The sequence below is a fragment of the Armigeres subalbatus genome, chromosome 1 (genome assembly GCF_024139115.2).
Source record: "Armigeres subalbatus isolate Guangzhou_Male chromosome 1, GZ_Asu_2, whole genome shotgun sequence".
Taxonomy (NCBI): Eukaryota; Metazoa; Arthropoda; class Insecta; order Diptera; family Culicidae; genus Armigeres; species Armigeres subalbatus.
The window spans coordinates 76,420,775-76,434,085 of record NC_085139.1 but is presented as its reverse complement, the minus strand read 5'-3'; the positions used below and the strand labels follow the sequence as shown (position 1 = coordinate 76,434,085).

Genomic DNA, 13,311 nt, shown 5'->3' with positions numbered 1-13,311 from the left:
GTTTACTGAAAAAGTTGTTAAACTTGACATATAATAGGTTGAGTATTGAATAATAACTAGGCAAAATTATGAATTGCGTGCCACATGATATATATATATATATATATATTGAAGCAAAAACATATGCAAAAGCTTCAAAGTAATAGTCATTTTACTGCTTTTTGTGCGTAAAAAATAAAATATAGTAACAGTAAAAAGGTAATTCAACTCTAAAAAAGAAAAACAAACGACACTTCACAAGATTCTGGTTTTACAAGATTTTTTTCGCTCGTATTTTTGTTTGTGTGACTTCAATTTACCCCCAAAATCTTTGCAACATGTTTCAAAAAATCCTGAATAAATCAAAGAAAAATCACATTATAATTAATATGTGTTAAGTACTTAGGGTAAGTGTAAAATTAAGAAAATGTAAATCAAGTAAAAGCAGAATCCAGTATTAACTAATATTTAGTGAATGAAAGATATAACAAGTCTTTATTAGTTAGTTAAATAACATTTGATTCGAAAAACAGGAATTCTCATAACTGTTGAAAGATTTCAAAATTCTTCAAGTGAACTCCAGGAAATCCTAGTTTGCCAAGTATATACCTATACATAATGAATACATAATGTTCATACTTTTCAAAGAATATCCAAATACAGTGTCGACCCGATTTTGTCACTCCTCGATTTTGTCACTCCCCGATTTTGTCTACCCCCGATTTTATCACGTTTTCGACCCGATTTGATCACGTCCCGATTTTATCACGTTTTCGACCCGATTTTGTCTACCCCAAAAAAAATTGTCATTCATTTTATTTTAGTAAAAATACCACAAACAACATTGATTTTCATGAAATAACTTTCACCGCCTGTAGTTTATTACGAACGACTTCTGAGTACCTAGGAAATATTCTGTAAGCAATTTCGACAAGAAATAACGGGTGCCGTTCATGCATTTTGCCTTTCCAAGGCATAAAATGATTCATTTTTGTAGAATGAATTAAAAAATGGGAAATTTTTTTTTTCCAATTTTGTCACATTGGGTAAAATGCCCAATAGTGGACCCCCTAGTAGCGAAATTTTGCTCTTCCTGTCAAACGGCTTAGAAATTTTCAAAATATTAACTTTGCTTGATGTCTAACAACAAGCTCTGCATCCCCTCTTTACGATACATACATAAAACACCCAAATACACGACGTTATTCGTTGAAATTAACATTTTAAAGTCTAACTGAATTTGCCCTATAGTAGACCCCCTGGGGGTCTATAGTAGACCCCCATAATAGGAAATTGCTTCCCTATAGTCGACACTTCATTTGATTTTCATGTCCCGTTTCGGGACGTTCTTCTTCCCTATTATGGACCCCCAAAATATTCTTATAATGGACACTCTCGTGTTTATTTTTTATAGAATTGTTAAAAATCATCTAATTTGACTTTCCATAGCATTTCCAACGCATGTAATCAAATCATAGGACTGTAAGGTAGGTTCTCCCGATAGAATTTCATAGCGAAATGTTGACATTGTGCAGTAATAATGCAAAATGGGCTGGAGGGTCCACTATTGGTTGGGGGTCCACTATTGGTCACTTTACCCTACCCTGTTCTATCACCCCAAAATTCACCAGGGGGTGACAAAATCGGGATATTACTGTATTGTTTCAAATGAATCAACTACTGGGAGAAAGCTCATCTTTGAAGAGCAATTTGTTGCAATTACATACTTTTATCAATTTATGTGAAAATATCGAGTCCAGGGACGGGAATGGTTGACATTTCTTTTTACCATCCATTGTTCCATGCAATAACAGAAAAACAAATCCACGGCAGCCGCAGCAGCAGCCACGCCAAGTAGACGACAGTCAGCTCATGGTTTTTTCAATTCTCTCTCCCCACAATTATTGTTTTCGTACAATAATTTCATAACGTATAACCGTTTTTGGTGGGGAAAATTCATTTCATTACTTCTTGCTCATTTCAGAGATAAGAACGAATTAATAAGTACCTACGTATAGCACACCTTCTAGGCTTTGCGCCACATGTAATTAAACTCGATTCTGTGCTGTTTGCGCTGCGCACGAGCCGAAACAAAAAATCTCATGCAAATGCTGACCGCACGCCGGCACGACTCTAACGTAGCAGCAAAGAAACAGTTTACCCCATCGGCAAAAAAAATGTCACGATGTCGCGTACATTTTTTTGGTAAACTGTCTCGGTTTGTTTGGTGCATGAAATTTGACTGGATAAAATGTAAATATTCGCATAATCGCATTCGATTTAATGTACATTTCCCAACACTGATCAAAAGCATAATAAAACATCAACTCGTCAGACCGCATTGTGCTTTAGTGCTGAGCGGTTCTATTTTCTCTTTGCTGAAGGAAGTTTTTAATACTACCCGAAACTATTTTAATTTCAACAGTGCGTCTCAGCGCTATTTGTACCTACTGAATCCAATTGTACGATCTTTGCTTGGAGAGGAGGCTTCCGAGCCTCTTGAGAGGAGTCTTCCGAGCCTCTTGAGAAGAGGCTTCCGAGCCTTTTGAGAAGAGGCTTCCGAGCCTCTTGAGAGGAGGCTTCCGAGCCTCTTGAGAGGAGCTTTCCGAGCCTCTTGAGAGGAGGCTTCCGAGCCTCTTGAGAAGAGGCTTCCGAGCCTCTTGAGAGGAGGCTTCCGAGCCTCTTGAGAGGAGGCTTCCGAGCCTCTTGAGAGGAGGCTTCCGAGCCACTTGAGAGGAGCCTTCCGAACCTCTTGAGAGGAGGCTTCCGAGCCTACTGAAAGGAGGCTTCTGAGCCTCTTGAGAGGATGCTTCCGAACCTCTTGAAAGGAGGCTTCCGAACCTCTTGAAAGAAGGCTTCCGAACTTCTTGAAAGGTGGCTTCCGAATCTCTTGAAAGGAGGCTTCCGAACCTCTTGAAAGGAGTCTTCCAAGCCTCTTGAAAGGAAGCCTTCGAGCTGCTTGGAAGAAGACTTCCGAGAGGCGCAAAGGGATGCTTCTAATCCTCTTGCAACGAAGCAACCGAGTTTTAGTGAAAAAAAAATCATTTTGTTCATTCGACGTTTTGTTCGTTTGACCTTTTGTTCCGCAGCCCTTCATTTATTGTGCTGGTTGTGGAAGGCAGGATTCAATTGGGATTTATTGATCGCATTACATATTATGTATAATATAAATTTTTGAAATAGAAAGTACACAATTATCAAAACTTTATTAATGAATTTTGATTGCAATTGTAATATGTCCGCCATTACGCATTTTTGTCCGAGGTACCCCCTAGGGCCAGCGAAGGTACTTCCAGGGGTACATGTACCGCAGGTTGAGAACCGCTGCTCTAGATACCGAAAGTGATATAAAATTTTTATTTTTTATTTTTATTTATTTTTTATTTACAAATATAATTGTCGAAGAATTGCGGTTCCTAAATGGGAAATTAAATTCAACTGCATTATTATTGACGAAGATTTTCAGCTTCTGATCAGTCTTAAAAATGTGAGGCGAAGGAAATACCAAAGAACTCGCGATCCCGTGTTGAAAGTTATTTGGCGAAATTTGCAAAATGAAATTAAAAAACGTTTCACTATTCTGAGAAATACCACCTTTGAGAATAACGTCTCAAAGTTGGATCTCAGTTCGAAACCCCTTTGGAAATTAACGAAAATTCTCGAATAAAAACCTCAAAAGCCAATTCCAGCGCTTACAGAGGGAAATAAAATTTTATTAACAAATGGCGAAAAGGCTCAAAAACTTGCTCAGCAGTTCGAGAGTGCCCATAGTTTTAGTCTAGGTCTTACTAGTCCAATAGAGGATGAGGTTACACGGAGCTTTGAAGACATTCTCAATCAAGAGAATGTTTTTGACCCTTCGTTGAGAACTAATTTGGATGAAATGAGATCTGTTGCTAGAAAATTTAAAAATATGAAAGCCCCGGGTGATGATGGTATTTTCTACATACTTATCCTGAGAGCTCTTTATCCTTTTTGGTTAATTTATTTAACAAATGTTTTCAATTGGCATACTTTCCACATAAATGGAAAAACGCCAAAGTTGTACCAATTTTGAAGCCGGACAAAAATTCAGCTGATGCTTCTAGTTATCGCCCAATCAGTTTGCTTTCTTCAATAAGCAAACTGTCTGAAAAGATTATTTTAAATAGAATGATGGTTCATATTAATGACAATTCTATTTTTGCTGATGGGCAATTTGGTTTTCACCATGAGCATTCAACCACTCATCAGTTATTAAGAGTTACGAATTTAATTTGTCTCAACAAATCTGAAAGATAATCGACTGGAGTTACTCTTCTTGGTATAGAGAAAGCATTTGACAGTTGTTATATCCTAGTTTATATTATTCTTACCTTGCTACTATTATATACCTACCATTAAACCTACCTTGCTTGCGCATACCTTAAAAACTATAATCACATTGATCCGCGCGAGCAAGACGACTGTCAGAATATAACGGTACACAAGTGTAAAAACGTGTGCGCACGAGGCGCTGAAGAAATTAAATAAAGTATATTTAAATAATTAGTTAAAGTGTTTAACTGTTGTGAGCACATCACTCTCGGCCGTCACAACAGTTCTGGCGACGAGGATGCAGAATCCGGACCTAAATCCCGCTGGAAATGTTGGTGCAAATCCTGCCGTAGCAGCCGCTGCTGCTGGGATTCCGCCCCCGACTTTTGCCATCGATCCATTCGACAAACGTAAGTTGAAGTGGATGCGGTGGGTGGAACGGCTCGAAACCGCTTTCCACATCTATGGAATAGTGGACGACCAAATGAAGAAACATTTTCTGCTGCACTACATGGGCGCCGAAACCTACGATGTCATTTGCGACAAGGTTGCTCCGGATTCCCCCCGTGACTACGTTGAACGACTTCTTCAGCCCTCAGCCGCTGGAAATAAGCGAAAATTTCCGCTTTAAATGTCGCCGGCAGGGCGATAGAGATGCTGCCTCAGCCGATGAAACGGTTGACGAATACCTAGTGGCCCTTCGGAGGATTGCGGCTACATGCAATTTCGGTGCGTATCTGGAGACGGCGTTACGAAACCAGCTAGTTTACGGAATCAAGCGTGGCGATGTCCGAAGTCGACTGCTGGAGCAACGAAATTTGACCTTGACGATGGCCCGAGACATTGCCGTCAGTATGGAGCTATCGCGGAAGGGAGGAGCTGAGATAGAAGGAGGCTTAACGAAGCAGGAAGTACATGTTGTACACCACCCTACAGGGGTACACACCTGGGTGGGAATTCCGCTGCTAAACAGGGTCAAAGTGCGAGTGATACCAGTTGTTATCGTTGCGGGGACAAATCCCATTTCGCGAATTCGTGCAAGCATAAACAAACGGTTTGCTCTTTTTGTAAACTAACGGGACACATCGCGAAGGTTTGCATGAAGAAATCTGCCTCCACGAAATCTGATTCGCGTTCTTCGGCCAAAGTAAATGCGGTCCAAACGAACTATGTGGATCAATCCGGTGAATGCAAAAGCGCCGGGAGTACTGACATTCGTGAAGTGTGTACGGTGGAGTCGCGATCGCGTTGCAAAAAGTTCTTAATGGACGTTTTCGTGAACGGAAAGTGCATTCGATTCGAAATCGATACGGGTTCGCCGGTTAGTATAATCGGCGCGGAAAGCTGGAACAGACTTTTTTCCGGTACGCGGTTGCGTAAGTGCGATACGGACTTGGTTAGCTACTGCAATACTAGCATTCAGGTGCTAGGTATTCTCGACGCGAGTGTTGTGTTCGGGGGAAAAACGATGGAGTTACCGTTGTACGTGGTGAATTCCGGAAAGCACCCATTGCTGGGCCGCGAATGGCTGACGGAAATGTCGGTGGACTGGAACAGTGTGTTTCAACCGACGGGTGTAGTTAATACGATTGCTGCTGCTATTTCCCCCTGTCGCGATGCTGCGTTGAAGGCGTTGTTGGAGAGGTACCCGCAGGTGTTCGACGCCTCGATTGGAAGGATTTCCAACGTTCAAGCAAACCTACCACTGAAGAAAAACGCGCGACCAGTGTTTCTCAAAGCACGGAAAATACCCTTCAATATGTTGAAGACAGTTGAGAACGAATTGGAGAAACTTGTTGCGGAAGGAGTGCTAACAAAAGTGAATTCGAGTAACTGGGCTACACCTATAGTTCCCGTGAAAAAGTCACAAAACAGGGTGAGGATCTGCGGTGACTACAAGCAGACCGTGAACCCTAACCTAGTGGTGGACAAACATCCACTGCCTACAGTGGATTTAAAATGTTTGCTTCACTTGCTGGAGGGCAGAAGTTCAGCAAGATTGATCTCGTCCAGGCTTATCTGCAACTAGAAGTGGCTCCGGAAGATCGTGAGATACTCACACTGTCTACACACCGTGGTCTTTATCGTCCGAATCGACTAATGTATGGTGTCGCGTCCGCTCCCGCCATCTGGCAGCGACAAATGGAAGCAATACTGCAAGGAATAGATGGAGTGACCGTTTTCCTGGACGACATAAAGATAACGGGGGAGAATGATGAAGTCCATTTGCGTCGGCTGGAGGAGGTACTCCGGCGGTTGAACGAGCACGGGATACGAGTGAATAAGGACAAGTGCGAGTTCTTCGTGGACAACATCGACTACTGCGGATACGCGATTGACAAAAACGGTATCCACAAGCTTCGGGAGAAAGTGGAAGCAATCCAGGAGATGCGTAGACCGCAGAATCGCGATGAAGTTCGGTCGTTCGTCGGATTCGTGAATTATTACGGTCGATTCTTCCCGAACCTGAGTACGGTCCTGTACCCTCTGAACAACCTGCTTAAAAACGACGTGCCGTTCAGATGGACCAAACAGTGCGAAGATTCTTTCAGAAAGGTAAAAATTCAGATGCAATCGGACAGCTGCCTTGTCCACTATTCACCTGAGCTGCCATTACTGCTTGCTACGGACGCTTCACCCTACGGGGTAGGGGCGGTGCTGAGCCACGTGTATCCAGATGGATCTGAGCGGCCGATCCAATTTGCTTCACAAACCTTGAATCGTGTGCAACAAAACTACATGCAGGTGGATAAAGAGGCATACGCCATCATATTTGCTGTGAAGAAGTTCTTCCAATACATCTACGGTCGGAAGTTCACCTTGCTTACCGACAATCAAGCTATCTCTAAGATCTTCGGGGAGCACAAGGGGTTGCCGGTCATGTCTGCGTTAAGGATGCAGCATTACGCTACCTATCTGCAAAGCTTCGACTACGAAATTCGTTTCCGTAAGTCTACCGATCATGCGAACGCCGATGCTATGTCAAGAATTCCGTTGGCGAGAACCGATCCTGAGAACGAGATTGAAGAATCTGATGCTGTGGAGTTGAGTCAACTCGATACTCTGCCGTTGACTGCGGCCGAGCTAGGGCAAGCTACTGCTGAGGATCAACTTGTACGGAAGCTCATCCAAGGAATAAAACATGGCCAGATGGTGGAGGCAAAAGATCGTCTCGGAGTGGAGCAAAACGAGTTCTCGCTTCAAAAACGATGCTTGCTGCGGAGAATTCGTGTATACGTGCCAACTGATCTGCGAAAACGTGTTCTGGACGAATTACATTCTGCACACTTCGGTAGAACCCGTACTAAATCGCTGGCGAGAGGGTACTGCTGGTGGCCTGGTTTAGACCGGGATATTGAGGAAATGGTAGCGAACTGCACTGCTTGCAAGTCGAGCCGGTGAAAATGAATTTGCATTGCTGGGAAACTCCAAGTGAACCGTTCCAAAAGGACCATGTTGACTTAGCGGGGCCATTCTTGGACACCTACTTCTTCATCTACGTCGATGCCTTCAGCAAATGGCCGGATGTCCAAATATGCAAATCAATCACTGCCGAAAGTACCGTCAACATGTGCCGTGAGATCTTCAGTAAGTTCGGCATTCCGTCAGTACTGGTGAGCGATCATGGAGTCCAGTTTACTTCGGAGGCTTTTCAGCAGTTTCTGAAAATGAATGGGGTCGTGCATAAGATGGGCGCGCCGTACCATCCAGCAACGAACGGCCAAGCTGAGCGATATGTGCAGATTATCAAACAGAAGTTGAAGGCGTTGAAGTGCTCCAAGTCCCAGCTGAATCTGGAGCTATGCAACATACTACTAACCTACCGTAAAATGATTCATCCATCAACCGGGAAGTCGCCGTCAATGCTCGTGTTCGGTAGACAAATCCGTTCGAGACTTGACCTGTTGTTGCCGAAAAATGAGCCTACAAGCAAAGCGGACATTGTCGTACGTCAGTTCCTGGACGGCGATCGAGTGCGTGTGCGTGACTTTTTGTCTAGCAGCAAGTGGAAGTTTGGAAGAATTGCCGAGAAAGTTGGGAAGCTACGATATGCAGTGCGATTGGACGATGGACGAATTTGGGAGCGCCACATTGACCATATTGTTGGTGTTGGCGCGAATCTACAGGGAGATCCGGTGGACCCTCCGAGGCGTGAGGTGTTCATTGAACGCTACGAGTCAATCAATCCTACTACTCCGGCGGTGTCTCCTACTGCTGCCGAACCTGTTGCGGAGGCTGCTGGTGCAATACCGGTGGTTCCTAGCCGCCATTCCACAACGAAATCGACTCCTGCTCCTGTTTCGGAGAGTTCTTCGGCTACCGAGGCTAGCCAATCTGCTGTGTCGGAGTCTACAACACCGTTACGACGATCCAGTCGTGTGATCAAACCTCCTCAGAGATTGAACTTGTAAAATTGCTAAATATTGAAGTGTAATTCCTTTTTCTTACGAGGGGGAGAAGTGTTATATCCTAGTTTATATTATTCTTACCTTGCTACTATTATATACCTACCATTAAACCTACCTTGCTTGCGCATACCTTAAAAACAATAATCACATTGATCCGCGCGAGCAAGACGACTGTCAGAATATAACGGTACGCAAGTGTAAAAACGTGTGCGCACGAGGCGCTGAAGAAATTAAATAAAGTATATTTAAATAATTAGTTAAAGTGTTTAACTGTTGTGAGCACATCACTCTCGGCCGTCACAACAACAGTGTTTGGAATGAAGGTTTGATTATAAATTTGATGAATTTTAATTTTCCTCTGTACATTATTGAACTGATCCAAAATTATTTATCAGATCGCTCACTGCAGGTAAACCATCAGTATTCTAAATCTGATAGATTACCTGTAAGAGCTGGTGTTCCCCAACCCCAAGGCAGCATACTGGGGCCCATATTGTACAACTTTTTTACTTCTGACTTAGGGGCCGTCCACAAAGTACGTCACGCCTCTAGGGGGGAGGGGGGTTCTGAGCAGCGTGACGATCCATACAAAAATTTTGGGGGTTTGTTACAAAAAACGTGACGAAGGGGGGAGGGGGGGTTGAAAATCGCCAATTTTTGCGTGACGTACTTTATGGATCTTCCCTTACCTGATTTATCACAAGGGTGTAAAAAATCTTTGTTTTCAGATGACACGGGCCTTTCAGCCAAAGGGCTTATAATTTTCTCACATAAACTGAAAGTTTCTTATTTTAAACCTTCTAGCAGACATGGTGTCACTATTAATGGGGTCCCAATAATTTGGTCTAGTGAAGCGAAATATTTAGGACTTTTGCTAATTAACTTTTAAAAATCACATTGAAGGTACTCCAGACACTCCAACAGAAAATCAAAACTTTGTCTTAAGAACTAATTGTTAATTACAAACAAATGTTTAGATAAGCCATATTGCAACAATTAGCTCCTTGTACCCTTAGTTTAAATTAGGTTAAGTTTAGTTTAAGTTTAAAGCATTGTAATTCCTACATGATACAGTTCAACTAGAAGAAATATCGTAACTGCCAGAGGCAATTGAAGTGTATTAATGATAACTCAAAATGTTTCATAGCAAATAAGGATGATAGTGTTAAGAAAACACGGAACACCTAGTCTAAGATATGAATTTATTTAATAAGCAAATAGAATTAGGAAATAAAAATAGGAAAAAAATCTTTCATTTCCAATACTGACTCTTTGATATAATGTGATATGACTAAGATCTAATACACTTTTTGAAACTATAAAATTACCTTAAATCTACAATACCCCTTGCATTCTTCAGCTTTGAGTTGACGCCGGTGTTGCGTTTCACTGCTTCCGATTGCAATTTTGAGCTTTTCATCGTTTTATGAATCATGTATTTGTTCGTCTATTGTCTCCTCGCCTTGAACCTAATCCATGGCGCCGGCATCCGGTACGTTAACCTTGCACTTGTTCATTTGTTTGCTGTATTGCAAAAGCCCAAAACTCACAGTTGCATGTGAACTCGTCGAAGGCGAAGGTCAGCCAGGCCTACAAAGAGTTTGGGTCCTGCGGTCGAGTGTTTGTCGGCCGATTTTAAAGTGAAGCCTGCTCCAATAGAAGAAACACTCCGTTCTGAGTGTATAGTAGATAAGTGAATATTGCACGATGGCGAGGAAAGGTTTGCTTCTGAGCCTTTTGCCAGCTGTGTTGTGCCTGTGGTTTCACCCCATTGATGTCCAGGGTAGACTGTTGGCGGCGGGTTCCGATATAAGTGCTAATTTAAATTACTCGGTCGTTCAGCGGCCGGAGAAAAGTGGTAAGTGGTGATGGTTGTGTGCAAAAGTGTTTAATATTATTAAATTAGGCTGGGCTGGAAGCAAAAGATTTTTTGCTTAAAGACATTCAGTGTAAAATGAGTTATTTTTCATTCTTGGAATTGCCAAATAATAGTGTGAATATATTCTATCGCTATCCTTTTCTATAGATGGGTGCAAACAAAATGAAGTTTGTATGGCGTCTGTCGAATGCTTCGTAGAGGTAGATGTTCAAGCCAACTTGAAACCATGCTCTACTGTGCCCAATCTTGATGGCGTTTGCTGTCCATCAACTAGCCTGAATGAATCTAACAGTTCTAAACACATCGTTGATCATTCCACCGATCACCTTGTGGTTGATGCCCTTCACGAAGGTCGTCGCGAGTTTGACGAGAAGCTTCGCCATGAAGAAAAACACCGAACAGTGATGACTGCCAAAAAGAAACCGGAATCCATGTTTCACCGTATGTTGCACCCAGGAGCTGTGCATCATGGCAAGGACATCCCGAATCCGGAAGAGCAAGTCAATGTTTACGGGCATGTTTTCGCCAGTCGAAAATTCGCCGAGTTGACCAATATGACCTTGGAGGACCGCCAGGGCGACCGATTTGCGAGGGTGCCCAGAGCTATACGGAAACGATGTTTGCCGCCGGTTCCTTGTAACCCGAATGCCCGATACCGAACCATTGACGGATCGTGCAATAATCCGTTGCCGGAACGCACCAGCTGGGGCATGGTGGGATATCCATTCGACAGGGTTCTACCGCCGGCGTACGAAGATGGCGTTTGGGCTCCAAGGTACGTAATCGAAATATTTTTTCTCAATTCCTTCTACAATTGTTTGATTGTTGCAGGGTTCATTCGGTAACTGGAAACCTACTACCGAGTGCTCGGACCGTGTCCGCAACACTCTTCCCGGATGCTTTTGGGCCAGACCCTCGACTAAATATTTTGTTCATGCAAATGGGTCAGTTCATTTCGCATGACTTTGCACTGAGTCGCGGTTTTACTCTTCAAAACGGAGGCGCTATTGAATGTTGCGCCCCGGATCTTTCTGGGCCACTTTTCGGACCACAGCGACACTTCGCCTGCTTACCAATCGACGTTAGTCCGAACGATCCATTTTATTCCCAGTTTGGAGTTCGCTGCTTGAATCTGGTACGGATACAACTGGCCCAAGGACCCGAGTGCCAGCTAGGCTTCGCTAAACAAGCTGACTCCGTTACCCACTTCCTGGATGCGTCAAATGTGTACGGTTCGACTGATGATCAGGGTGCGGCACTTCGATTATTCCAGCAGGGTCGCTTGCGCGATACGTTCCCAAGTGGAATAGAGCTGCTCCCATTTGCAAGAAATCCGCGAAGCTGTGTCCCTTGGGCTCGTGTTTGCTATGAAGGTGGTGACATCCGGGCGAACCAGTTGCTGGGATTGACCATGACACATACATTGTTCCTTAGGGAACACAACCGGCTGGCAGTAGGCTTGAGTCAGCTTAATCCTCACTGGGACGATGAAAAGCTGTACCAGGAAGCGCGAAGAATTTTGATAGCCGAATACCAGAACATAGTTTTCAACGAGTTTTTGCCGATTCTGCTTGGCCATCAAAAAGCACAACAGCTGCGCCTGCTCGATCCAATTGACAGTTACAGCAATGTTTATAACCCAGACCATCCACCGATGGTGTTGACTGAAGTCGCCGCAGCTGCTCACCGGTACGGGCATTCTCTCGTAGAGGGTTTCTTTAGGTAAAGTGGAGATATCTCATTTTTGGCGAAAAACTGATGCTTTATTTTTAATCTGATTCTAGATTCCTAACACGCGAAGAACCCCCAGAGGACGTATTCATCAGGGACATTTTCAACGATCCCACGAAGACCCTTGAGCAGAACAGCTTCGACATCATGATGTTCTCCTTCGGGCAGCAACCATCGGAGTCGATGGATCGATTCTTCACATCCGGATTGACGAGGTTCCTGTTCCAAGAACGCAACCCATTCGGGTCCGATCTGGCTTCGATCAACTGTCAAAGAGGTCGTGACGTTGCCATGCGTTCATACAACGACTACCGCGAACTGACCGGTCAAGGTCGTGTAACCGATTTCAACCAGCTGGGAGAAGTCGGTGCCCTGTTGGCGCAGGTCTATGAATCCCCCGACGATGTCGATCTTTGGCCTGGTGGAGTGCTGGAACCGCCGGAGAATGGTGCCGTTGTAGGACCAACATTCGCTGCCCTGTTGGCCGATGGGTACTCTCGGTTCAAGTTCGGCGATCGGTACTATTTCACCAACGGTCCCGAGGTAAATCCGGGGGCGTTCACGTTGCCGCAACTGAATGGACTGAGGCGGACAACGCTTGCTGGCCTCATCTGTGCCAATGTGGACCACAAGGAAGATTTTTACCAAGCGCCGGCAGCTTTTCTGCAGTCCAGTAGAGAAAACGTTCCCGTGCCGTGCTTGAATTATCAGAGCATACAGCTAGAAGCATGGCGTGAGGAAGGGTTTTAAATTTATTTAAAAAAGTTGTTTAAATGTTCGGAGTGCTGTAACATTGTCAGAGAATTATTTGTTGTTGAATTGTTTTTAATTTAATTTGTATTTTTATTTGTAAAAATATGTTTGTTGCTATGTCCAAAAATCATAAATAAAGCTTTTTATGCTTGAATAAGAAATTCGGATTTTTTTTTGTATTTTCCAAATGACAGTTTCTGTAATCATTCTACAGATCTCCTATGGCAGACAGAATAATATTTACGAAATTATAGAATATAATAA

At 43.5% G+C, this 13,311-nt stretch overlaps 2 protein-coding genes across 2 annotated transcripts; both read left to right on the top strand.

Moving 5' to 3' along the window:
• The first annotated feature begins 7,679 nt into the window (after positions 1-7,679).
• On the top strand, positions 7,680-8,687 carry LOC134206278 (uncharacterized protein K02A2.6-like). Its single transcript, XM_062681972.1, has one exon. The coding sequence runs from the start codon at positions 7,680-7,682 to the stop codon at positions 8,685-8,687; it is 1,008 nt and encodes a 335-aa protein (XP_062537956.1).
• A 1,470-nt stretch (positions 8,688-10,157) lies between these two features.
• On the top strand, positions 10,158-13,208 carry LOC134227356 (chorion peroxidase-like). Its single transcript, XM_062708768.1, has 4 exons — positions 10,158-10,542; positions 10,711-11,338; positions 11,395-12,285; positions 12,348-13,208. The coding sequence occupies exons 1-4, from the start codon at positions 10,392-10,394 to the stop codon at positions 13,042-13,044; spliced, it is 2,367 nt and encodes a 788-aa protein (XP_062564752.1). The 5' UTR covers positions 10,158-10,391; the 3' UTR covers positions 13,045-13,208.
• Positions 13,209-13,311: the final 103 nt, after the last annotated feature.

Excerpts from the sequence above, each read along its gene's own strand:
- LOC134206278 (XM_062681972.1), top strand. The coding sequence starts at position 7,680 with ATGAATTTGCATTGCTGGGAAACTCCAAGTGAACCGTTCCAAAAGGAC.
- LOC134227356 (XM_062708768.1), top strand. The coding sequence starts at position 10,392 with ATGGCGAGGAAAGGTTTGCTTCTGAGCCTTTTGCCAGCTGTGTTGTGC. Across the intron at positions 10,543-10,710 it reads TCAGCGGCCGGAGAAAAGTG|ATGGGTGCAAACAAAATGAA; the intron begins GTAAGTGGTGAT and ends CCTTTTCTATAG. Across the intron at positions 12,286-12,347 it reads CTCGTAGAGGGTTTCTTTAG|ATTCCTAACACGCGAAGAAC; the intron begins GTAAAGTGGAGA and ends ATCTGATTCTAG.